The sequence below is a fragment of the Mobula hypostoma genome, chromosome 4 (assembly GCF_963921235.1).
Source record: "Mobula hypostoma chromosome 4, sMobHyp1.1, whole genome shotgun sequence".
NCBI classification, from domain to species: domain Eukaryota; kingdom Metazoa; phylum Chordata; class Chondrichthyes; order Myliobatiformes; family Myliobatidae; genus Mobula; species Mobula hypostoma.
The window spans coordinates 7459517-7484623 of record NC_086100.1 but is presented as its reverse complement, the minus strand read 5'-3'; the positions used below and the strand labels follow the sequence as shown (position 1 = coordinate 7484623).

The following is a 25107-nucleotide window of genomic DNA, read 5'->3' as shown; positions in this document are numbered from 1 at the left end:
GTCCTACTTGTGAAAACCCAGCCACGACAGGGACATGGGGAGGAAGAGTGGGGATGAGTGTACACCAAGCACTTGGTACCTGACAATCTGCTCCTCTGTGGGTGGCAGAGAGGAAAGGGGCTTGTCTCGCTGTTGTTGTTTGTTACCTGTCGTGTTCTGTGTTGTTCTGCCAGGCATTCTGGGAATGCTGTTTTGGCGCCAGAGTGTGCGGTGACACTTGTGGGCTGCCCCCAGCACATCCCGAATTGGTTGTCAATGCAAACGATGCATCTCACTGTATCTTCTGATGTACCCAAGATAACCATGTTTGAATCCTGATCTGCTGATGTTTGAGGGATAAACATTGGCCAGAACACTGGTCATGAAACTCCTATCTGGGCCAAGAGTGGACTCTCATCTGCAAACAACTCTGACAGTTGTTCAGGTTTATTTGTCACACAACCATACAGGAAAACCCATCAATACAGCCAAACAAAACAGCGTTCCTCTCGGGCCAAAGTGTAAAAGCACAGTACTGACAGTCACACACAGCACAAGGCACACAGAGAACATATAAGGTAGCGGTAGCCAAAATCCCTGAGTAACACGTCCTGCAAATTGTTGATGCGCGAGCGTTAGTGGCATGAACAAGCAGCTCGCAGCAACCCACAGACAAACGTATGCACGTATATTCGTATGACCCTCTCTTAGTATCGTTCTCCCCCCAGTACCCACATTCCACAGTGTGACTTTCCCTCAGTACAGCCCCTCACAGTGTAACCCTCCCTCACTACCATCCCTCCCAGTGTGACTCTCCCTCAGTACAGCCCCTCCCAGTGTGACCCTCCCTCACTACCATCCCTCCCACAGTGTGACTCTCCCTCAGTACCATCCCTCCCACAGTGTGACTCTCCCTCAGTACAGCCCCTCCCACAGTGTGACTCTCCCTCAGTACAGCCCCTCCCACAGTGTGACTTTCCCTCAGTACAGCCCCTCCCAGTGTGACCCTCCCTCAGTACCATCCCTCCCACAGTGTGACCCTCCCTCACTACCATCCCTCCCACAGTGTGACCCTCCCTCAGTACCATCCCTCCCACAGTGTGACCCTCCCTCACTACCATCCCTCCCACAGTGTGACTCTCCCTCACTACCATCCCTCCCACAGTGTGACTCTCCCCCAGTACAGCCCCTCCCAGTGTGACCCTCCCTCACTACCATCCCTCCCACAGTGTGACTCTCCCCCAGTACAGCCCCTCCCAGTGTGACCCTCCCTCACTACCATCCCTCCCACTGTGTGACTCTCCCTCAGTACAGCCCCTCCCACAGTGTGACTCTCCCTCTGTACCACCCCTCCCACAGTGTGACTCTCCCTCAGTACAGCCCCTCCCAGTGTGACCCTCCCTTACTACCATCCCTCCCAGGACTCTCCCTCAGTACAGCCCCTCCCACAGTGTGACTCTCCCTCAGTACCACCCCTCCCACAGTGTGACCCTCCCTCAGTACAGCCCCTCCCACAGTGTGACCCTCCCTCAGTACCACCCCTCCCACAGTGTGACCCTCCCTCAGTGTGACCCTCCCTCAGTACCACCCCTCCCAGTGTGACCCTCCCTCAGTACAGCCCCTTCAGTACTGCAAAGATTTTGGGCTCTGGAGTGATTCCCAGAGTCAAAGGCCAGAGTGGGACAGAATTCCTCATCCTCTGTGAGCCAGGAGAGTGGGCATGTCTCTGCCATTCCTCTCTCCCTTTTGCCTCTGCCCTCAACCAGTGGAGGGGTGGGGGTAGAGGGGGTGGGGGGGAGCAGAGGGGAGTAGCCTGGCTCACACTTGTCGCTGAAACCCAGCCAGATTTTTGTGGGTTGGATCGATTTTCCAGCCCTTCTGCCAAGCTGTGAACAATGGTTCTTTAACAAGACTCTTTCCCTTTCCCAGCATGCCACGCTGCAGGCAGGCCGGCAGCCGAGGAAACAGAAAACGCTCCACACATTGCAAGGCCTGTTGGGGCCAGCTTTAGCATAGACAGGCTCCCTGCGAACTGCCAGCCACCATCTTCGCAGCATCTCAACCTAAGGCCACTCTCCTTCAGGGAGACTTGGTACGTCACCAAACTTTGTCTGAAAAGAGGATGCTGTCTAAATTGCATGCCATCTTGGACAATGTCTCCCATCCACTACATAATGGACTGGTTGGGCACAGGAGTACATTCAGCCAGAGACTCATTCCACCGAGATGCAACACTGAGCGTCATAGGAAGTCATTCCTGCCTGTGGCCATCAAACTTTACAACTCCTCCCTTGGAGGGCCAGACACCCTGAGCCAATAGGCTGGTCCTGGACTTATTTCATAATTTACTGGCATAATTTACATATTACTATTTAACTATTTATGGTTTTATTACTATTTAATTATTTATGGTGCAACTGTAACAAAAACAAATTTCCCCCAGGATCAATAAAGTATGACTATGACTCTGGCAAATTTTTACAGATGTCCCGCACAGAGCATCCTAACTGGTTGCATCACTGCCCGGTGTGGAGGGACCACTGCACAGGATCAGGATCAGCCAGATCCCTCATGGGCACTCGCCTCCCTATCATCGAGGACATCTTCAAAAGGCAATGCCTCAAAAAGGCAACATCCATCATTAAGGACCCCCATTACCCAGGACATGCCCTCTTCTCATTGCTACCATCAGGGAGGAACTACAGGAGCCTGAAGACACACACTCAACGATTCAGGAACAGCTTCTTCCCCTCCACTATCAAGATTTCTGAATGGACAATTTACCCGTGTGCATTACCTCAACATATATATATATTGCTGTCTTGTTACACTACTTATTTAATTGCATTATTAAAGTATGTTTCCTATTGTCTCCCTTGGACACTCGTACTCCTGGCCAGAGAAAGGGTGGCTCTGGGCCTTTCAGTCTCCCCCTTTGGGAGGGTGGTTGTCTGGCTGCGTCCTTCTGTTGTACGAAGCTGCAAGGCATTGGACCACAAAACCCTGCAGAAGACAGCAGAAAACTACAGAGATCACCGGGATCTCCCCCACCCCATTTGTGACATTTACCAGCAGCGTTGCACGTGAAGGGCCTGAGGATCACACATCACCCATCCCACAATCTCTTTGACCCACCACCATCAGGAAGGAGGTACAGGAGCATCAGGACCAGGTCTGTCAGACTGGGTAACAGCTTCTTCTGTGAGGCTAATGCCATCTCCAAGGTCCTGTCACTAGGACAGTGAGCTGTTTACTGTTCACCTGTGCTGTGCATTATATGCATTTTGAATTATATTTTATTAACTTATTTCAGTAATATTTTGTTTTATAGTGCCTTGAAAAATTATTCTACCCCTGATCTATTTTCAGATTTTACTGCCTCATTTTCTAAATTTAAAATATATTGAAGTAGGATTTTTTTGAGTTAATCTACAAAACATTGTGCATCATGTCAAATCAAAGAAAAAAATTCCAAAACCTGTCAACAATTTACTAAAGATTAAAAATCAAATTGTGAGGCTAAAAATCTGATGAAGGGTTTCAGCCTGAAATGTCGCTGGTTTACTCTTTTCCATGGATGCTGCCTGAGCTGCCGAGTTCCTCCAGCATTTTGTGTGTGTTGCCACACTGCCTGGGTCAGGCTTCCCCTCTAAACTTAGTCATTAGAGAAGCATTCCTGTAAGAGAGGCTACTGTTTGTTCATCAGTCACTGAAAGTAAGCATACAGGTACAGCAGGCAATGAAGAAAGCTAATGGCATGTTGGCCTTCATAACAGGGGGAATTGAGTATAGGAGCAAGGAGGTCCTTCTGCAGTTGTACAGGGCCCTGGTGCGACCACACCTGGAATATTGTGTACAGTTTTGGTCTCCAAATTTGAGGAAGGACATTCTTGCTATTGAGGGAGGTTCACGAGGTTAATTCCCGGGATGGCGGGACTGTCATATGTTGAAAGATTGGAGTGACTGGGCTTGTATACACTGGAATTTAGAAGGATGAGAGGGGATCTGATTGAAACATGTAAGATTGTTAAGGGATTGGACAAGCTAGAGGCAGGATACGTGTTCCCGATGCTGGGGGAGTCCAGAACCAGAGGCCACAGTTTAAGAATAAGGGGTAGACAATTTAGAACAGAGCTGAGGAAAAACTTTTTCACACAGAGGGTTGTGGTTCTGTGGAACGCTCTGCCTCAGAAGGCAGTGGAGGCCAATTCTCTGGATTTTTTCCAAAAAAGAGTTAGATAGAGCTCTTAAAGATAGCAGAGTGAAGGGATATGGGGGAGAAGGCAGGAACGGGATACTGATTGTGGATGATCAGCCATGATCACAGTGAATGGCGGTGCTGGCTCGAAGGGCTGAATGGCCTACTCCTGCACCTATTGTCTATTGTCTATCAACAGCCACTTTGAGTGTGTTGCAGAAGTCAGTGGCAGCAACTGGCCATGATGTTCATAGCTCCACAGTCTAAGGCCTTGCACAGAGAGGATACTAATGCAATACGGCAAGGAAGAAGCCCTGGCCAAAAAAAAACATTTCTTTGCCTCTAAAGACTTTGTAAGACATCAGGTAGAAGATACTGTAAAGATGTCGAAGGTCTTATTGTTAGATGAGACTGAAGTGAAACTTCTTGGCCTCAACACTACATGTTATCATAAGTCTAATACTGCACATCAGCCCTGTAACACTATCCCTACTGTAAAATACGCTGGAGGTAGCATCACGCTACAGGGATGCTTTTCAGCGGCAGGGACTGGAAATCTGGTCATGATTGATAGGAAGTTGAATGCAGCTAAATGCAGACAGATCCTGGATAAGACCTGCTAGCCTCTGCCAGAAAACTTAAACTGGGGAGGAAGCTGGTCTTTCAGCAGGAAATGACCCAGAGCTCGCTGTCAGAGCAACCATGGAGTGGTTTCAAATGAAGAAAATTGATGTTCTTGAGTAGTCCAGTCAGAGTCCTGACCTTAACTCTTTGAACACCTTCTGCAAGTCCTCAAGATTGCTATCCACCACTGCTCCCCCACTGACCGAGCACAGACTGAGTAATTTTACAGGGAAGAATGGGCAAATCTTCCTCCATCACGTTGTGCAAAATTAATAGAGGCTTATCCAAAAAAGACCACGGGCTGTATTAGCTGTGAGAGGTGGTTCAACTGAGTGAAGGGGGATAAGTACATTTGGGCTGCTGACATTTCAGCTTTTGAATATTTAGTTTCTCATGCTTTACAATTTTCCTTGTTTTTTGGGCTCTACTGTGAGAAAAAAAAGAGCATGTGATTTACAAATAAAAATTCTCAGTTAAATTGATACAGAGCGTCGTGGGAGCGGAATTGTGAAGGAAGGCAGTTTTTTAAAAAAACTTCTTCGAGTGCAAGAAGGGCGAGACTGCGCAGGTGCGTGACGTCAGCAGGTCCACGCGGAGAGTTTAAAAAGGCGACCACCCTATACAGCGGGCAGCTGTCGGAGCGGGCAGTGGAGTGAGCGGTAGCAGAGTGTAGGGCTTTGGCTTCAACTGGCTTCGGCGATAAACAGGAAGAGGCGAGAGCGAAGCGCCAACTCTTTTTTTCTCTTCCCCCCCCACCAACCCTTTCGCGAATCGGCCCGGACGGACAGGAACAGCAGGGCTCTCACAGCTAACAGTTTAAAAAGTTTGTCTGTTTGGCAAGGTAAGTGGGTGAGTACACACATTTTTCCTGTTTCATTCGTGTAGAATTAGATAACATGCCTGCAGGGTTAGTGCTTTGTTCAGGGTGTCAGATGTGGGAATCCTGGGAGACCTCCAGCCTCCCTGATGGCTGCATCTGCGCCAGGTGCACCGAGTTGCAGCTCCTCAGAGACCGTGTTAGGGATCTGGAGCTGCAGCTTGATGACCTAGTGCTTATCAGGGAAGGTGAAGAGGTGATAGACAGGAGCTACAGGGAGGTAGTCATCCCTAGGCTACAGGAGTCAGAACACTGGGTCACTGTCAAGAGAGGGAAGGGAAATGCCCAGATAGTGGAGAGCACCCCTGTGGCTGTCCCCCTCAGCAACAAATATCTTGTTCTGGATGCTGTTGAGGGGGATGACCTGACGGGGGACGCCCACAGTGACCGGGTCTCTGGCGCTGAGCCTGGCGCTGTTGTGCAGGAGGGAAGGAGGGAGAAGAGAAATGCGGTAGTCATAGGGGATTCCAAGGTCAGGGGAACAGACAGATTCTGTGAGCCTGACAGAGATTCCCGCATGGTGTGTTGCCTCCCAGGTGCCAGGGTACGGGATGTCTCGGATCGGGTCCTGAATATCCTAAAGGGGGAGGGTGAGCAGCCAGTTGTCTTGGTACATGTTGGTACCAATGACATAGATAGGACAAAGGAGGAGGTCCTGAAGGGAGATTTCCAGGAGTTAGGAAGGAAGCTGAGAAGCAGGAGCTCCAGGGTAGTAATCTCGGGATTGCTATCTGTGCCACGTGCTAGCGAGGGCAAGAGTAGTCGGATGAGGCAGATGAATGCCTGGCTGAGGGACTGGTGTAGGGGGCAGGGCTTCAGATTCTTGGATAATTGGGATCTTTTCTGGGGAAAGTATGACCTGTTCAAAAAGGACAGGTTACACCTGAACCCGAAGGGGACCAATATCCTGGCGGGAAAGTTTAATAGAGCTGTTAGGGAGGGTTTAAACTAATTTGGCGGGGGGATGGGAACCGGAATGATAGAGCGGAGGAAGGGGAAAACAAATAAATCTAAGATAGTGAGCAGTAAAGATGTCAGGAAAGACAGGCAGGTGATGGGGCAAATGTGTAGCCATTGGGATGAGTTGCAGTGCAATAAAGTTGCAGTGAAATCAAAGCAATAAGTATCAAATACTGATCTTAAGGTGTTATACGTAAATGCACGCAGCATAAGGAATAAGGTGGATGATCTTGTTGTACAGCTACAGATTGGCAGGTATGATATTGTGGCCATCACTGAGACCTGGCTAAAGGATGCATGTCTCTGGGAGCTGAACGTCCAAGGATACACGGTGTATCGGAAGGCTAGGAAGGTAGGCAGAGGGGGAGGCGTGGTTTTATTGGTAAGAAATGATATTAAATCATTAGAAAGAGGTGATATAGGATCGGAAGGTGCAGAATCTTTATGGGTTGAGCTAAGAAATAGCAGGGGTAAAAAGACCCTGATGGCAGTTATTTATAGGCCTCCAAACAGCTGCAGGGATGTGGACTACAAATTACAACTGGAAATAGAAAAGGCTTGTCAGAAGGGCAGTGTTATGATAATTGTGGGGAATTTTAACATGCGAGTAGATTGGAAAAATCAGGTCGGCACTGGATCTCAAGAGAGAGAATTTGTAGAATGTCTGCGAGATGGCTTTTTAGAACAGCTTGTTGTTGAGCCCACTAGGGGATCGGCTGTACTGGATTGGGTATTGTATAATGAACCAGAGGTGATTGGAGAGATTGAGGTGAAGGAACCCTTAGGAGGCAGTGATCATAATATGATTGAGTTCACTGTGAAATTAGAAAAAGAGAAGCCGAAATCTGATGTGTCGGTGTTTCAGTGGAGTAAAGGAAACTACAGTTGCATGAGAGAGGAACTGGCCAAAGTTGACTGGAAAGAGACACTGGTGGGAAAGACGGCAGAGCAGCAGTGGCTGGAGTTTATGCGAGAAATGAGGAATGCGCAAGACAGGTATATTCCAAAAAAGAAGAAATTTTCGAGTGGAAAAAGGATACAACCGTGGTTGACAAGAGAAGTCAAAGCCAAAGTTAAAGCTAAGGTGAGGGCATACAAGGAAGCAAAAATTAGTGGGAAGACAGAGGATTGGGAAGTCTTTAAAAACTTACAAAAGGAAACCAAGAAGGTCATTAAGAGAGAAAATATTAACTATGAAAGGAAACTAGCAAATAATATCGAAGAGGATACTAAAAGCTTTTTCAAGTATATAAAGAGTAAAAGACAGGTGAGAGTAGATATAGGACCGATAGAAAGTGATACTGGAGAAATTGTAATGGGAGATGAGGAGATGGCAGAGGAACTGAACAAGTATTTTGCATCAGTCTTCACTGAGGAAGACAGCAGGATACCGGACACTCAAGGGTGGCAGGGAAGAGAAGTGTGCGCAGTCACAATTACGACAGAGAAAGTACTCAGGAAGCTGAATAGGCTAAAGGTCGATAAATCTCCTGGACCAGATGGAATGCACCCTCGTGTTCTGAAGGAAGTCGCTGTGGAGATTGCGGAGGCATTAGCGATGATCTTTCAAAAGTCGATAGATTCTGGCATGGTTCCAGAGGACTGGAAGATTGCAAATGTCACTCCGCTATTTAAGAAGGGGGCAAGGATGCAAAAAGGAAATTATAGACCTATTAGCTTGACGTCGGTGGTTGGGAAGTTGTTGGAGTCGATTGTCAAGGATGAGGTTACAGAGTACCTGGAGGCATATGACAAGATAGGCAGAACTCAGCATGGATTCCTTAAAGGAAAATCCTGCCTGACAAACCTATTACAATTTTTTGAGGAAATTACCAGTAGGCTAGACAAGGGAGATGCAGTGGATGTTGTATATTTGGATTTTCAGAAGGCCTTTGACAAGGTGCCACACATGAGACTACTTAACAAGATAAGAGCCCATGGAATTACGGGAAAGTTACATACGTGGATACAGCGTTAGCTGATTGGCAGGAAACAGAGAGTGGGAATAAAGGGATCGTATTCTGGTTGGCTGCCGGTTACCAGTGGTGTTCCACAGGGATCAGTGTTGGGGCCGCTTCTTTTTACATTGTACATCAACGATTTGGATTATGGAATAGAGGGCTTTGTGGCTAAGTTTGCTGATGATACGAAGATAGGTGGAGGGGCCGGTAGTGCTGAGGAAATGGAGAGTCTGCAGAGAGACTTGGATAGATTGGAAGAATGGGCAGAGAAGTGGCAAATGAAGTACAATGTTGGAAAGTGTATGGTTATGCACTTTGGCAGAAAAAATAAACGGGCAGACTATTATTTAAGTGGGGAAAGAATTCAAAGTTCTGAGATGCAACGGGACTTGGGAGTCCTCATACAGGATTCCCTTAAAGTTAACCTCCAGGTTGAGTCGGTAGTGAAGAAGGCGAATGCAATGTTGGTATTCATTTCTAGAGGAATAGAGTATAGGAGCAGGGATGTGATGTTGAGGCTCTATAAGATGCTGGTGAGACCTCACGTGGAGTACTGTGGGCAGTTTTGGTCTCCTTATTTAAGAAAGGATGTGCTGACGTTGGAGAGGGTACAGAGAAGATTCACTAGAATGATTCCGGGAATGAGAGGGTTAACATATGAGGAACGTTTGTCCGCTCTTGGACTGTATTCCTTGGAGTTTAGAAGAATGAGGGGAGACCTCATAGAAACATTTCAAATGTTAAAAGGCATGGACAGAGTGGATGTGGCAAAGTTGTTTCCCATGATGGGGGAGTCTAGTACGAGAGGGCATGACTTCAGGATTGAAGGACGCCCTTTCAGAACAGAAATGCAAAAAAATTTTTTTAGTCAGAGGGTGGTGAATCTATGGAATTTGTTGCCACGGGCAGCAGTGGAGGCCAAGTCATTGGGTGTCTTTAAGGCAGAGATTGATAGGTATCTGAGTAGCCAGGGCATCAAAGGTTATGGTGAGAAGGCGGGGCAGTGGGACTAAATAGGATAAAATGGATCAGCTCATGATAAAATGGCGGAGCAGACTCGATGGGCCGAATGGCCTACTTCCGCTCCTTTGTCTTATGGTCTTATGGTCTTAAAATCCCTGGGTGTAATACTTCATTTACGTGACAAAGGGTTGGGGGCTGAATACTTTTACAAGGCACTGTATGTGCTGTGTGTAGGTGCACCGTGGTCCAGAGGAACATTGTTTGGTTGTATATATGTATAGTCAGATGAGAATAAACTTGACCTTGGCGGGTGGTGTGACAGATCGCACTGTGTGGGCTGTTGTTAAAACAGTAGCTGGTGGTGGGGTAGGGTGGGCCCAGCGGAGTGACGCAGCCTCTGGGAGTGGACTGTCCACGTGAACACCAGCCACACTGAGTCCAATGACCATGAGCCGTTCTCATGGATTCTGACGTCATCACAACACCAGGCACGAAGGGTTAAAAAGCACCGTTGGACAGGGTTAAACTGCTCCAGCAGGGGTGGTGGTAGAGGCAGGTACATTAAAGACATTTAAAAGTCTCTTACATAGGCACATGATGATAGAAGAATGGAGGGTGATGTGGGAAGGAGGGTTAGATTGATCTTGGAGTAGGTTAAAAGGTCAGCACAGCATTGTGGGCCGAAGGGCCTGGACTGTTCTAGGTCCTATAGACGAGGGTCCCAGCTCATGGAATACAAAGAATCCATCCTAATGGACGTACTTAGAGTGATTAAAGGGCTGTCAGGTAGTGTGAATATACTCTTCCTGGGAGAGGGAACCTATTCCACATGGCTAGCAAGGAGGGACATTGGTGGGGTGGAAGGAAAGAAAGATCTGCAGATGCTGCAAATCTGAAACACAAAAAGAACACTCTGGAAACACTCAGCAGGTCAGGTATCAGCTACAGTAGGTGAAACAGTGTCAACGTTCCAAGTCGGGCAGCTGCTTCAGTTGTCATAGAGTCGGAAAGCTCAGAAACTGGTCATTCAGCCCATCTGGTCCATGCCCAACAATCCGCCCTACTAAGGTAGTCCCATTGGTCCACATCCCTCACTTTCCTATCCATGTACCTGTCCTGTTGCCTTTTGACTGTTGTTGTTGTACCCACCCACCTCAGGAAAGATACCAATGATTAAGGGGATCACGAGGGGGCACCTCGTCACTCAGAGGGTGGTGAGGGTGTGGAACGAGCTGCCGTAGAAGTGGTGGATGCAGGGTTGATTTCAATATTTCAGAGAAGTTTTGATAGGTATATGGAGGGCTATGATCTGGGTGTAGGTCGATGGGACCAGGCAGAATGATAGCTTGGCATGGACTAGATGGGCCAAAGGACCTGTTTCTGTGCTGTAGTGACCTGTGAATCTATTACTCAAGCAGTTCTTCAAACAGCTTGTTCCATATATTCATCATCCGGGGTGAAAGTGTTGCTATCAAGTCTATCCCTTTTCACCCTAAACCCATATTCCTGATGATCTAACCCTGGGATAAAGGCAGTGCACATTCACTGTATCTCTGCCCCTTGTGACTTTATCGATGATCACACCTCCTACACTCCGATGAAAAGCCTCCAACCTCTCTCCATAACTCAGTTTCTTAAGTCCCAGCCGCGTGCTCAGAAACGTCCTCCGCACGCTTTCCAGCTTAATGGCATCTTTCCTAAAGCAGAGTAACCAAACCTGAATGCAATATTCCAAACACAAGGGAATCTGCAGGTGCTGGACACTTTGAGCAACACACACACACAATGCTGGAAGAACTCAACAAGCCAGGCTGCATCCATGACCAGCCTTGGTCTGAAATGTCCCCATAATATTTCAAATGCAGCCTCACAAGTATAACTCCAAGTTTCAAGCTTAATAGTCTTTCAATCATACACATGTATACTGCTAAACAAAACGTTGCTCCTCTGGGGTCAAGATGCAAAACACAGTACATGCAGTCCCACACAGCATGCAGCATGACTGCAACATGACATCCCAGCCAGTGGGCCGAAAAGCCTTCTTCACCACCCTGTTTACCTGTGACACCACTTTCAGGGAACCATGAGCTTGTTTCCAAGCTCCCTTTGTTCAACAACATTCCCTACGGCACCTCTGCTCACTGGGAAAGTCCTACCAAAATTTTCACTTCCACAAAATAACACCTCACGTTTATCAGTATTAAACTATTTGAGAAGAGAAGTCCTTTATCACATTCTGACGGAAGTTCTCCAACCCAAAACATTGTCTCTGTTTTGCTTCTCACAGATGCATTCTGACCTGGTGAGTGTTTTTGCTTTCTGTTTTCAGTTAAGACCATAAGATCTACAGCAAGGGCAGAAATAGGCCATTCAGCCCATCGAGTCTGCTCTGCCATTCCATCATGGCTGATTCAATATCCCTCTAAACCCCATTCTCCTGCCTTCTCCCAGAATCTGTGACACCCTGACTAATCAAGAACCAATCAAGCTCCGCTTTACATAGACCCATTGACTTGGCTTCCACGGTCCCCTGTGGTAATCAGTTCCACTCTCTGACTAAAGAGATTCTTCCTCATCACTGCTCTAAATGGATCTCCCTCTATTGTGAGGCAGGTGGAGGAGAGTGAGGTAGTTGTGAGGGAAGGGGAGAGGCACGGAGGGTGGAGAGGTTGAAGACAGAACAGAGACGCAGAGCTGTGTTCCAGTAGAACGGCTCCTGGTGCAAGGGGCTACCCTTGTACTGTGTCAGGATGTTAACTGATAGGACTTTGCTCAGCTGATAGGAATTTGCCAGAATCATGTGGGACGGCTGGGAATGAAGCTGCATCTCTGGGGGTGGAGGGGGCCGGAAGCCCAGATGCCTGGCTCTGTGCCTGTCCTGAGGCTCCGGATGACATGCTGTGCAGTAGGGAGCGAAGGGCGGCTGGGTGGGCAGAGTTCACAAGCTGAGGCTTGACAATGCATTGGTCAGACCGCACTTGGGAGTATTTTGAGCATTTCTGGGCCTCTTATCTAAGAAAAGATGTGCTAGCATTGGACAGGGTCCAGAGGAGGCTCACAAGAATGATCCCAGTAATGAAAGGGTTAATGTATGAACAGCATTTGATGAATCTGGGCCTGTACTCGCTGAAATGATAGAGTAATAGAAAACTACAGCACAGAAGCAGGCCCTTTGGTCCATCGAGTCCATGCTGAGCCATTTAAACTGCCTACCCTCATTAATCTGAACCCAGGGCCATGGCCTCCATACCCACGCTCCTCCCACCAATACACCTACCCCAACTTCTCATAAATGTTGTAACCAAAACTGCATCCACTGATTGCACTGGTAGCTCAGTTCACACTCTCACCACCCTCTGAATGATGTTTCCCCTCATGTTCTCTTAAAACATCTCACCTTTCTCCCCTTAACCTTGTCAAATGCCTTGCTGAAGTCTACATAAACAAGATCTACTGCCTTGCCTTCATGCACTCTCCTGTAGCTTCCTTGAAAAACTCTGTAAGATTGGTTAGACACGACCTACCACGCACGAAGCCATGCTGACTATCCCTAATCAGTCCATGAATATGCAAGTACTCATATATCTGGTCCCTTAGGATAACTTCTTGTAACTCTCCCACTATTAATGTCAGGCTCACTGGCCTATAATTTCCTGCTTTATATTCAGAGCCCTTCTCAAACAGCAGAACACCATTGGCTATCCTCCAATCCCCTGATACCTCTCCTGTCACTAAGGATGATTTAAATATCTCTGCTCGGGCCCCTGCAATTTCTGCACAGGATCCAGGGGAACACCTTGTCAGACACTGGGGATTTATCCACCCTGATATGCCTGTCTCCCAAATAAATCCATTTAAGACCGCCGCCATCTCTTTTGACTCCATGCAAAGATTATCACTTTGATCTCCCAGAGGACCAATACTGTTCCTTGCAAATCCTTTGCTCTTAACATATCTGCAGAAACCTTAGGATTCTCCTTCACTTTGACTGCTAGAGCAACCTCATGCAGTTTTTTTAGCCTTTCTGATTGCTTTCTGAAGTGTTCTCTTGCATTTCTTGTACTCCTCAAATACCTAATTTGTTCCTATTTGCCTGTACCTGCTCTTCGCCTCCTCTTTTCCATAACCAGGGCCTCAGGAGGTTAGAATAAGGAGGGGGGGATCTCACAGAAACCTATCAAATATTGAAAGGCTAAGACAGAGAGGACAGGGAGAGGATGTTTCCTATAGTGAGGAGTCGAGGACTAGAGGGCACAGCCTCAGAACAGAGGGATGTCCCTTTAGAACTGAGAAGAGGAAGGCATTTCTTGAGCCAGAGGGTGGTATATTACTTATTTCTGAGATGCAGCACCCTTCCAACCTTCCGAGCCATGCTGCCCAGCAATCCCTCAACTTAACCTGAGCCCAATTACAATGACCAATTAACCTAGCAACTGGTGTCACCTTTGGACTGTGGGAGGGAACGGGAAGACCTGGAGGAAAACATACAAACTCCTGGCAGGCAGCAGAGGGAATTGATTGTGCTAACTACTGTGCTACCGTGCTGCCCCAGGTCCGAGGAATCTGTGCAGTTCATTGACTCAGACAGGTCTGGAGGTCAAGTCATTGGGTCAAAGCAGGTTCCTGATTAGTCAGGGTGTCAAAGGTTACAGGGAGAAGTCTGGAGAACGGGGTTGAGAGGGATAATAAATCAGTATGATAGAATGGCAGAGCAGACTTAATGGGCTGAATGGCTTAATTCGGCTTCTCTACAATCTATCTCGTGGTCTCAAATGAAAACAGGAAACAGAAACACTCAGCAGGTCAGGATAAAGTAATTCTCTTCTTAACGGATAGTTTGATTCAGTTAAGTGTGAGTTGTTATATACGAGGGGTGATTGATAAATTCATGGTCTAAGGTAGAAGGAGTCAATTTTAGAAAACCTAGCACATTTATTTTTCAACGCAAACAACAGGAATTCTGCAGATGCTGGAAATTCAAGCAACACACATCAAAGTTGCTGGTGAACGCAGCAGGCCAAGCAGCATCTATAGGAAGAGGCGCAGTCGACATTTCAGGCCGAGACCCTTCGTCAGGACTAACTGAAGGAAGAGTGAGTAAGGGATTTGAAAGCTGGAGGGGGAGGGGGAGATGAAAAATGATAGGAGAAGACAGGAGGGGGAGGGATGGAGCCGAGAGCTGGACAGGTGATAGGCAAAAGGGGATACGAGAGGATCATGGGACAGGAGGTCCGGGAAGAAAGACGGGGGGGGGGGGGACCCAGAGGATGGGCAAGAGGTATATTCAGAGGGACAGAGGGAGAAAAAGGAGAGTGAGAGAAAGAATGTGTGCATAAAAAGGAGTAACAGATGGGGTACGAGGGGGAGGTGGGGCCTAGCGGAAGTTAGAGAAGTCAATGTTCATGCCATCAGGTTGGAGGCTACCCATACGGAATATAAGGTGTTGTTCCTCCAACCTGAGTGTGGCTTCATCTTTACAGTAGAGGAGGCCGTGGATAGACATGTCAGAATGGGAATGGGATGTGGAATTAAAATGTGTGGCCACTGGGAGATCCTGCTTTCTCTGGCGGACAGAGCGTAGATGTTCAGCAAAGCGGTCTCCCAGTCTGCGTCGGGTCTCACCAATATATAAAAGGCCACATCGGGAGCACCGGACGCAGTATATCACCCCAGTCGACTCACAGGTGAAGTGATGCCTCACCTGGAAGGACTGTTTGGGGCCCTGAATGGTGGTAAGGGAGGAAGTGTAAGGGCATGTGTAGCACTTGTTCCGCTTACACGGGTAAGTGCCAGGAGGGAGATCAGTGGGGAGGGATGGGGGGGACGAATGGACAAGGGAGTTGTGTAGGGAGCGATCCCTGCGGAATGCAGAGAGAGGGGGGGAGGGAAAGATGTGCTTAGTGGTGGGATCCCGTTGGAGGTGGCGGAAGTTACGGAGAATAATATGTTGGACCCGGAGGCTGGTGGGGTGGTAGGTGAGGACCAGGGGAACCCTATTCCTAGTGGGGTGGTGGGAGGATGGAGTGAGAGCAGATGTACGTGAAATGGGGGAGATGCGTTTAAGAGCAGAGTTGATAGTGGAGGAAGGGAAGCCCCTTTCTTTAAAAAATGAAGACATCTCCCTCGTCCTAGAACGAAAAGCCTCATCCTGAGAGCAGATGCGGCGGAGACGGAGGAATTGCGAGAAGGGGATGGCGTTTTTGCAAGAGACAGGGTGAGAAGAGGAATAGTCCAGATAGTTGTGAGAGTCAGTAGGCTTATAGTAGACATCAGTGGATAAGCTGTCTCCAGAGACAGAGACAGAAAGATCTAGAAAGGGAGGTGTCGGAAATGGACCAGGTAAACTTGAGGGCAGGGTGAAAGTTGGAGGCAAAGTTAATAAAGTCAACGAGTTCTGCATGCATGCAGGAAGCAGCGCCAATGCAGTCGTCGATGTAGCGAAGGAAAAGTGGGGGACAGATACCAGAATAGGCACGGAACATAGATTGTTCCACAAACCCAACAAAAAGGCAGGCATAGCTAGGACCCATACAGGTGCCCATAGCTACACCTTTAGTTTGGAGGAAATGGGAGGAGCAAAAGGAGAAATTATTAAGAGTAAGGACTAATTCTGCTAGACGGAGCAGAGTGGTGGTAGAGGGGAACTGATTAGGTCTGGAATCCAAAAAGAAGCGTAGAGCTTTGAGACCTTCCTGATGGGGGATGGAAGTATATAGGTCCCCTCCTACATTTACACACTTAGTCCAACGGTCGTGGAGCATATGGATCCCTTCTTTGTAGAAGTGGTCCACAGCAAGGGTGATTGATAAGTTCGTGTCCTAAGGTGGAAGGAGCTGAGATATTAACTTCAAACTTTCTGCATTATCACTCAAAGAGTTGAACTGCACGTGCATGTAATGAGTGTGTCTTGGGCGTCCAGGTGGGCCACAGCAGAGGTGATCGATAAGTTTGTGGCCAAAGGTAGGAGATGAGTTACACAGCTCTTGTTACATGTACGTGCAGTTCAACTCTTTGAGTGAAAATACAGAAAGTTTGAAGTTAATAACTCATCTCCTTCTACCTTAGGCCACACACCTCCAGAAAGTGGACCTCCAGAAAGTGGTCCACAGCAGAGGTCCGACACGCTGACTTCTACAAAGAAGGGATCCGTATGCTCCACGATCGCTGGACTAAGTGTGTAAATGTAGGAAAAGTAAATGTGCTAGGTTTTCTAAAATTGACTCCTTCTACCTTAGGCTACGAACTTATCAATCACCCCTCGTATTGGGTAGATAAAATTTTCACAGTGGACGGTGATGGCAGAGCAGACTTGATGGGCCGAATGGCCTAATATTGCTCCAATGTCTTCTTGCTCTGGAATAATCTAATCAGAGCAATTGAACGTGGGCACAAGGAATTTTTGCTCTGGGATGATGTTATCAGAGCAATTGAACGTGGACACTAGGAATTTTTGCTCTGAGATAACCTAATCAGAGTAATTGAACCTGGACACAAGGAACTTCTGCTCTGGGATAATTTAATCAGAGTAATTGAACCTGGACACAGGGAATTTTTGCTCTGGGATGATCTAATCAGAGCAATTGAACGCGGATGCGAGGAATTTCTGTTCTGGACCTGCTAAACCTGAGACCATTCTCAGATACACAAGAAAATCTACAGTTGCTGGAAATCCAAAGCAACATCCACAAACTCAGCAGGTCAGGCAGCATCTATGGAAAAGAGTAAACAGTCTCTGTCCAGATTCTGAGATTAAGCTGCGTATTGTGTACAATGGCAGGTTTGCAGAAGTAATCTCATTATGTCGACCCAGTGTCTGTGACCTGGTTTGACTAGCTTGAACCAAAATTGAATAGAACAAAGGAAGTCACGGAAAGCATAAAGTTGTGTAGTCGTTGGACTACATCCAGGGGGAAGGATTTATGTGTCAGTCAGGTGACTCATAACCAATCACACTGAAATGCATCATTTCAACTGGTAAAGAATGAATATAAAAGCAGATTCTTGAATGCAAAGTATAACACCAGAGACCCACCATCAGGAGGAAGAGCCCCCATGCCAGGGGCTGGGCGAAGAAAGGATCGATCGTCTGACCAACAGAGGTCCCCAGTTTCGGTGTTATAAACTGGAAAAGTGGTCTGAGTGAGTATCGGTACAGAGCAAACAGTAGAATCCATGTTATAAGCTGTTGGCCTGCAGTCAACAAAGTTACACTGTTGTTTGTGCAGAGACAATAAAGTACGAGCTTTGATTAATTACGAGTTGTCTCGTGAATTTCCTAACCTAGTTCCGTTGACAAACGGTCAAGAGAGTTAAATTTGCACACAGACACATGTAGCAGCCTCACGTGTATTCAGAGATGCAGTCTCACACTCACGTCCACACACCCTCAGTGGTCACACAAACACACACACACACACACACACACACAAAGCAAGTGTACAATGAAATCTGCCAAACCCTGTCAAACTTGTCAAACACACTTGGGAGCTGAACGTTGAGCCACACGACAAACCTTGTGCAACATGTTGGGAGTGTGCATGGACACAGAGAAGGTATCATTTTCCCACCTACACCTCCATCCTGCCAGGCGGAGGAGAGCGAGGGAGATACATGGGGCGGGGGGAAGAGGCATGATGGGTGGGGGGGGGGGGTTGAACTCGACAGAGTGGAAGCGCAGGGCTGTGTTCCAGTAGGCCAGCTTCTCAGACAAGCGGCTACCTTGTTCTTTGTCAGGCTGGTAACTGATAGGATTTTGCTCAGCCGATAGGAATTTGGTCTCTGTGGCAACCACACAGTGTCAGAGCTGGGAAGGAAATGGCATCTGCGGAGTGGGGGGGATGTGGAAGGGGTAGGGAGCCCAGAGGCCTGGCTTTCTGCCTGTTACAGGGCTCTGGATGACACGGTATGTCACGTGGGGTGGGGGGAGGAGATAAGGCTGTGAGCTGGGGAGGCAGTGGGGGTTCACGAAGAGAAGTTATTAAGACCATAAGACAAAGGAGCAGAATTAGGCCATTTGGCCCATCAAGACTGTTCCTTCATTCTGTCATGGGTGATTTATTAACCCTCTTAACCCCATTCTGCCTTCTCCCCATAACCTTTGATACCCTGACTAATCAAGAACCTATCAACCTCCATTTTAAATACACCCATGTACTTGGCCTCCATAGCTAATGAATTCCTTTGGCTAAGGGAATTTCTCTTCATCTCTATTCTAAAGGGATATCCTTCTATTCTGAGCTTGTGCCCTCTGGTCCTAGACTTTCTCACTATAGGAAACATTCTCCACATAGCCACTCTGTCAAGGCCTTTCAATATTTGATAGGTTTCAATGAGATCTCCCCCAATGCTTCTAAACTCCAGTGAGTACAGACGCAGAACCCCATCAAACACTCCTCATATGTTAACCCTTTCATTCCCACGAAGATTCTCGTGCACCTCCTCTGTAGCCTCTCCAAAGCCAGCACATCCTTTCTTAGATAAGTGGCCTAAAACAGCTCAACATACTCCAACTGCAGTCTGACCAGTGCTTTACAGAACCTCAGGATTACATCCTTGCTTTTATATTCTAATCCTCTCAAAATCAATGCTAACGTTGCATTTGCCTTCCTTACCACTGACTCAACGTGCAAGTTACATTTAGGGAATCCTGCACAAGGACTCCCACGTCCCTTTGACTCTGAGATCTGAATTTTCTCCATGTTGAAAAAATAATCTATGCTTTTATTTCTTCTACCAGAATGCATGACTATTCTTTTCCCTATACTGTATTATGAATTGGAGTTGGGTTGGATGAGGTTGGTGGGGGGGGGGGGGGGTTACTGGGGCAGCGATGGGTGGATTGTTGGGGTAAGGTAGGTAGGTGAAGGGCGTGGGGGTCAGGGAGATGTCAGTGATAGGAGTTATTGGGCTGGGGATTAATGGGGAGATGTACGGGGTAGGGATGCTGGTTGGTGATTTTGGAGGGATGTTGTGGATGGGAGGTGTTGTGGATGGGAGGTATTGGGCTGGGGAGTGGTGTGGGTCGGTAGTATTGGGATGTGGAGTGTGGATGGGAGGTATTGGGCTGGGGAGTGTGGTTGGGAGGTATTGACCTGCTGGGGAGTGGTGTAAATAGGAGGTATTGGGCTGGGGAGTGTGGATGGGAGGTATTGGCCTGCTGGGGAGTGGTGTAAATGGGAGGTATTGGGCTGGGGAGTGTGGATGAGAGGTATTGGGGTGGGGAGTGTGGATGGGAGGTATTGGGCTGGGAAAACGTTGGTGATGGGTGCGTTGGGGTGGGTAAATATTGGAGATTTGGGGTGTTGAAGGGTGGGGATATATTGGAGAGTGGAGTATATTGAAGGGTTGGGTTATTTTGGAAGTTTGGGTATATTGTAGGGTAAGGTATATCATAGGGTGCGGGATGTTGGGGTCAGATGTCAGGAGGATTCGTGGCTGGATGGAATTGCTGACCATGAAGTGGCCTAGGCTTGATAGGCCAAATGGCCTCTGTGGCAAGGAAGACTGTAGATTGGTAGAGGGCAGGGAGGGGGTGGGAGTGTAGTGGTCTTGGTTGTTGGGTCAGAGTGATATTCCCTACCTTTCCTTTCTCTTCCTCTCCCCTTGCCCCATGCTTATATCTTCCCCTACAACTCCTTTCTTATCCTGCTCTCCTCATTCACCCTTCCAGCCAGACACCCTCCCCTCACCTCCCCTTCCACCCACCTCACCAGCTGTGATCTCTCCCCTCCCTCTCCCTCCACTCTTCCAGCATGATCTCTCCCTCCCTTCTGAACACATAACGGTTAGCGCGACACGAATGCAGCTCGGAGTGTCGCACTTTGGGGTTCAATTCTGCACTCTCTGTACATCCTCCCCTTGAATGCGTGGGGTTCTTCCAGATTTCCAAAGGAGCACCAGTTAGTTGGTCAATTGGTCATTGTAAATTGTCCTGTGATTAGGCTAGGGTTAAATCGATGGGTTGCTTGTTGGTGTGTTGGACTGGAAGAGCCTGTTCTGCATTGTAACTCAATAAATAAACCCAAGAGATTCTGCAGATGCTGGAAATCCACAGCAACACACACAAGATGACGGAGGAACTCAGCAGGTCAGACAGCATCTATGGAAAGGAATAAACAGTCGACATTTTGGGCCAAGGCCCTTCACCAGGGCTCCCCTCCCTCCTCTCCTTCCCCCTCCAGCCGTGACCCTCTGCATTTCGCACCCCCGAAGCCCGGCCCTCCCCTTGGCAATTGCCCCTCTTCCTCACCTTGGATCTCCTGCTCGTTGGTTTTGGGGCTGCTCCTCGCTCGCCGCTCTGTCTTCTTCAGGCTGGTTCCTCCACCCCCTCCCCCTCCCACGCCCACCACGCACGGCCCCTTTCCGTAGCCGTTGTAGATCGCCGTGCAGGAGCTGACGTGGCTCTTGTAGATGGCCGTGGGCGGGCTGTTGAGTCGGTTCTGACGGTCGGTCTTCAGCTTCTTGTGGAGCCGGTCGTGTTTGCTGTACTGGTCCTCCCTGGTCGTGTAGCTGGACATCCCGTACAGAGGGATAAACTCTGAATGGGAGTGGGAATTGGAAAGAGAGAGTTAGTGGTTGGGAAACAGCAGGACTAATCACAGTGGAAACAAATGACCCCTTCCAACACCACATCATCCCATAAATCCGTAGTGGGGCTGGGAAACTCAAAACCAGTTCCTTTCCCCAAGCAGCAAGGCTGATCAACACTAACCCAGCCCTCCACACCCCCAACCACCACTATTTATCACCTCCTGTCAGTCACCTTATGTACGGACACTCCTGTGCCTAGTGTCACTGTATGGACATACAATCAACCTGTGTATATCAGCTATCGTATGATTTTATGTTTATTGTGATTTTTTATTACGACTGTGTTCTTTACTTTATTGTGGCATAGCTTAGCTGCCGGGTCAGGGATGAGTGGAGAGAGAAGATTAATTGAAGGATTGGACCACAGCAGGTTTTTATTAAAGGAAAGTGCTTTTTCCAAAGGAAATTCCAAAGCATTCTACCTTCTTTGTCCATGATCTATTCCTGGATTTTCCAACACAACATATTTTCTATCAATAGGGAGGCGAAATGCAAACTTGCCTTGCAGTTTTTGGTAGAGCAAGGGTCCTTAAGAGTCACAGAATGCTACAGCATAGAAACAGGTCCTTCGACCCATCTAGTCCATGGCTAATTAGGACCTGATCTTCTGCTTAGTCCAATTGACCTGCACCCAGACCGTATCCCTCCAAACCCCTCCCATCCATGTACCTATCCAAACTTCTCTTAGATGTTTAAATTAAACCTGAATCCACCACTTCAGCTGGCAGTTCAATCCACACTCTCACCGCCCTCTGAGTGAAGATGTTCCCCCTCCTGTTCCCCTTAAACATTTCATCTTTCACCCATGACCTCTAGTGCTCGTCCCATTTGAAAAAGCCCACTTGCATTTACCCTATCTATACCCCTCATAATTTTGTTATGTCTATCAAATCTCTCCTCATTCTCCCATATTCTAGGGAATAAAATCCTAACCTTTTCAACCTTTCCCTTAACTCAAGACCTGGCAAATTTTTCTCTGTATTCTTCCAAGCTTATTGATGTCTTTGCTGTAGGTATGTGGCCAGAACTACACACTATACTCCAATTCAGCTTCAACAATGTCTTGTACAATTTTAACATATCATCCCATCTCCCGCACTCAGTACTTTGATATAGGAAGGCTAATATGCCAAAAGCTCTCTTTACAATCTTATCTACCCGTGACGCCACTTTCAAGGAATTATGGATTTGTATTCCCAGATTCCTTTGTTCTACCACACTCCTCAGTGCCCTACCATTCACTATTCAAGTCCTGCCCTGGGTTATCTTCCCAAAGTGCAAATCTCACACTTGCCAGCATTAAATTCCATCTGCCATTTTCAGCCTGTTTTCCCAGCTGGACCAGACCTCTCCCAAGCTTTGATATCCTTCCTCGCCGTCTGCTACACCTGTACATGCTTTCTTTGTGCTCTTATCTACCTGCGATTCCTTTAACCCTTGTCTAAACCTTTCATCAAAGGCAGAAACCTTACAAAGATTGTGAACACAGAACATAAAACATAGAACAATCCATTGAAGAAACAAGCCCTTTGGCTCACAATGTCATGCTGAACCATTTTAACCAATGAAACCCAAACCCTTCTGGTTATACAAAGTACAAATACCACTCCCTCCAGCACATGTCCACAGAGGAGTCCCCAACAATCCTCCCAGACCTGAGTTTCCCAAAGTATCCTGACAGGAAATGACACCGTCTCTCTAAACAGCATCGGAAACTCTCGTCTTAGTCAAATAAGCAAGCCTGCAAATCCACCAGTGACAGGGTGAACTTCACCTTACTCCTTCTCTCTCAGCTGTACTTCCATCCCCACTTGTACTCCCTCTCCCTCACAAATAAATATCTCCTTCTCACCTGTACTCACTCTTTCTCACCTATACTCCCTCTCTCCCTCACCTTTACTCCCCCTCCCTCACCTGTACTCCCTCTCCCCCTCACCTGTACTCCCTCCCTCCCTCAACTGCACTCCCTCTCCCCCTCACCTGTACTCCCTCTCCCTCACCTGTACTCCTCCTCCCTCACCTGTACTCCCTCTCCCTCACCTGTACTCCCTCTCTCCCTCACCTGTACTCCTTACCTCTCTCACCTGCACTGCCCCTCCCTCACCTGTACTCCCTCCCTCTCTCCCTCACCTGTACTCCTTACCTCTCTCACCTGTACTCCCTCCTTCCCTCACCTGTACTCCGTCCCTCACCTGTACGTCCTCCCCACCTCACATGCACTGCCCCTCCCTCACCTGTACTCCCTCTCCCTCACCTGTACCACCCTTCCTCACCTGCAGTCCCTCTCTCACCTGTACTCCCTCTCCCTGACCTGTACACCCTCTCACGTGTACTACCCCTTTCTCACCGGTACTCCCTCTCCGCAACTGTAATCTCCCCCCACACCCCCATGTCAGCCAGGTCAGACCCTTGTTCATGTGTCTCACCCCCTCTCTCCCCCAGTCAGTGTGTCTCACCCCCTCTCTCCCCCCGGTCAGTGTGTCTCACCCCCTCTCTCCCCCCAGTCAGTGTCTCACCCCCTCTCCCCCCGGTCAGTGTCTCACCCCCTCTCTCCCTCGGTCAGTGTGTCACCCCCTCTCTCCCTCGGTCAGTGTATCTCACTCCCTCTCTCCCCCCCGGTCAGTGTCTCACCCCCTCTTTCCCCCGGGTCAGTGTCTCACCCCCTCTCTCCCTCGGTCAGTGTGTCACCCCCTCTCTCCCTCGGTCAGTGTCTCACCCTCTCTCCCCCCGGGTCAGTGTGTCTCACCCCCTCTCCCCCCCGGTCAGTGTCTCACCCCCTCTCTCCCCCGGTCAGTGTGTCACCCCCTCTCTCCCTCGGTCAGTGTGTCACCCCCTCTCTCCCTCGGTCAGTGTGTCTAACCCTCTCTCCCCCCGGTCAGTGTCTCACCCCCTCTCCCTCGGTCAGTGTGTCACCCCCTCTCTCCCTCGGTCAGTGTCTCACCCCCTCTCTCCCTCGGTCAGTGTCTCACCCTCTCTCCCCCCGGGTCAGTGTGTCTCACCCTCTCTCCCCCCGGGTCAGTGTGTCTCACCCCCTCTCCCCCCCGGTCAGTGTCTCACCCCCTCTCTCCCTCGGTCAGTGTGTCACCCCCTCTCTCCCTCGGTCAGTGTCTCACCCTCTCTCCCTCGGTCAGTGTGTCTCACTCCCTCTCTCCCCCCGGTCAGTGTCTCACCCCCTCTCCCTCGGTCAGTGTCTCACCCCCTCTCTCCCCCCTCCCGGTCAGTGTGTCTCACCCCCTCTCCCCCCCCCCCGGTCAGTGTCTCACCCCCTCTCCCCCCCCGGTCAGTGTGTCTCACTCCCTCTCTCCCCCCGGTCAGTGTCTCACCCCCTCTCTCCCCGGTCAGTGTCTCACCCCCTCTCTCCCCCCGGTCAGTGTGTCTCACCCCCTCTCTCCCTCGGTCAGTGTCTCACCCCCTCTCTCCCCTCCCGGTCAGTGTGTCACCCCCTCTCCCCCGGTCAGTGTGTCTCACCCCCTCTCTCCCCTCCCGGTCAGTGTCTCACCCTCTCTCCCCCCCCCCGGTCAGTGTCTCACCCCCTCTCTCCCCTGGTCAGTGTCTCACCCTCTCTCCCCCCCCCCGGTCAGTGTGTCTCACTCCCTCTCTCCCCCCGGTCAGTGTGTCTCACCCCCTCTCTCCCCCGGTCAGTGTGTCTCACCCCCTCTCTCCCCCCGGTCAGTGTGTCTCACCCCCTCTCTCCCCTGGTCAGTGTCTCACCCCCTCTCTCCCCCGGTCAGTGTGTCACCCCCTCTCTCCCCCGGTCAGTGTGTCTCACCCCCTCTCCCCCCCGGTCAGTGTGTCACCCCCTCTCCCCCCGGTCAGTGTGTCACCCCCTCTCTCCACCGGTCAGTGTGTCTCACCCCCTCTTTCCCCCGGGTCAGTGTCTCACCCCCTCTCTCCCCCCGGTCAGTGTCTCACCCCTTCTCTCCCCCGGTCAGTGTGTCACCCCCTCTCTCCCCCGG

The 25107-nt window shown here is 49.1% G+C and overlaps 1 protein-coding gene across 1 annotated transcript in view; it reads right to left on the bottom strand.

Annotated features, from left to right (window-relative positions):
- The window catches only part of fndc3ba (fibronectin type III domain containing 3Ba), a 386847-nt gene that overhangs the window by 131500 nt on the left and 230240 nt on the right, over nucleotides 1-25107 (bottom strand). Inside the window, exon 6 of the mRNA XM_063045278.1 lies at nucleotides 20811-21098. Within this exon, the coding sequence (XP_062901348.1) occupies nucleotides 20811-21098 (288 nt within the window). The remainder of the gene's footprint in view (nucleotides 1-20810; nucleotides 21099-25107) is intronic.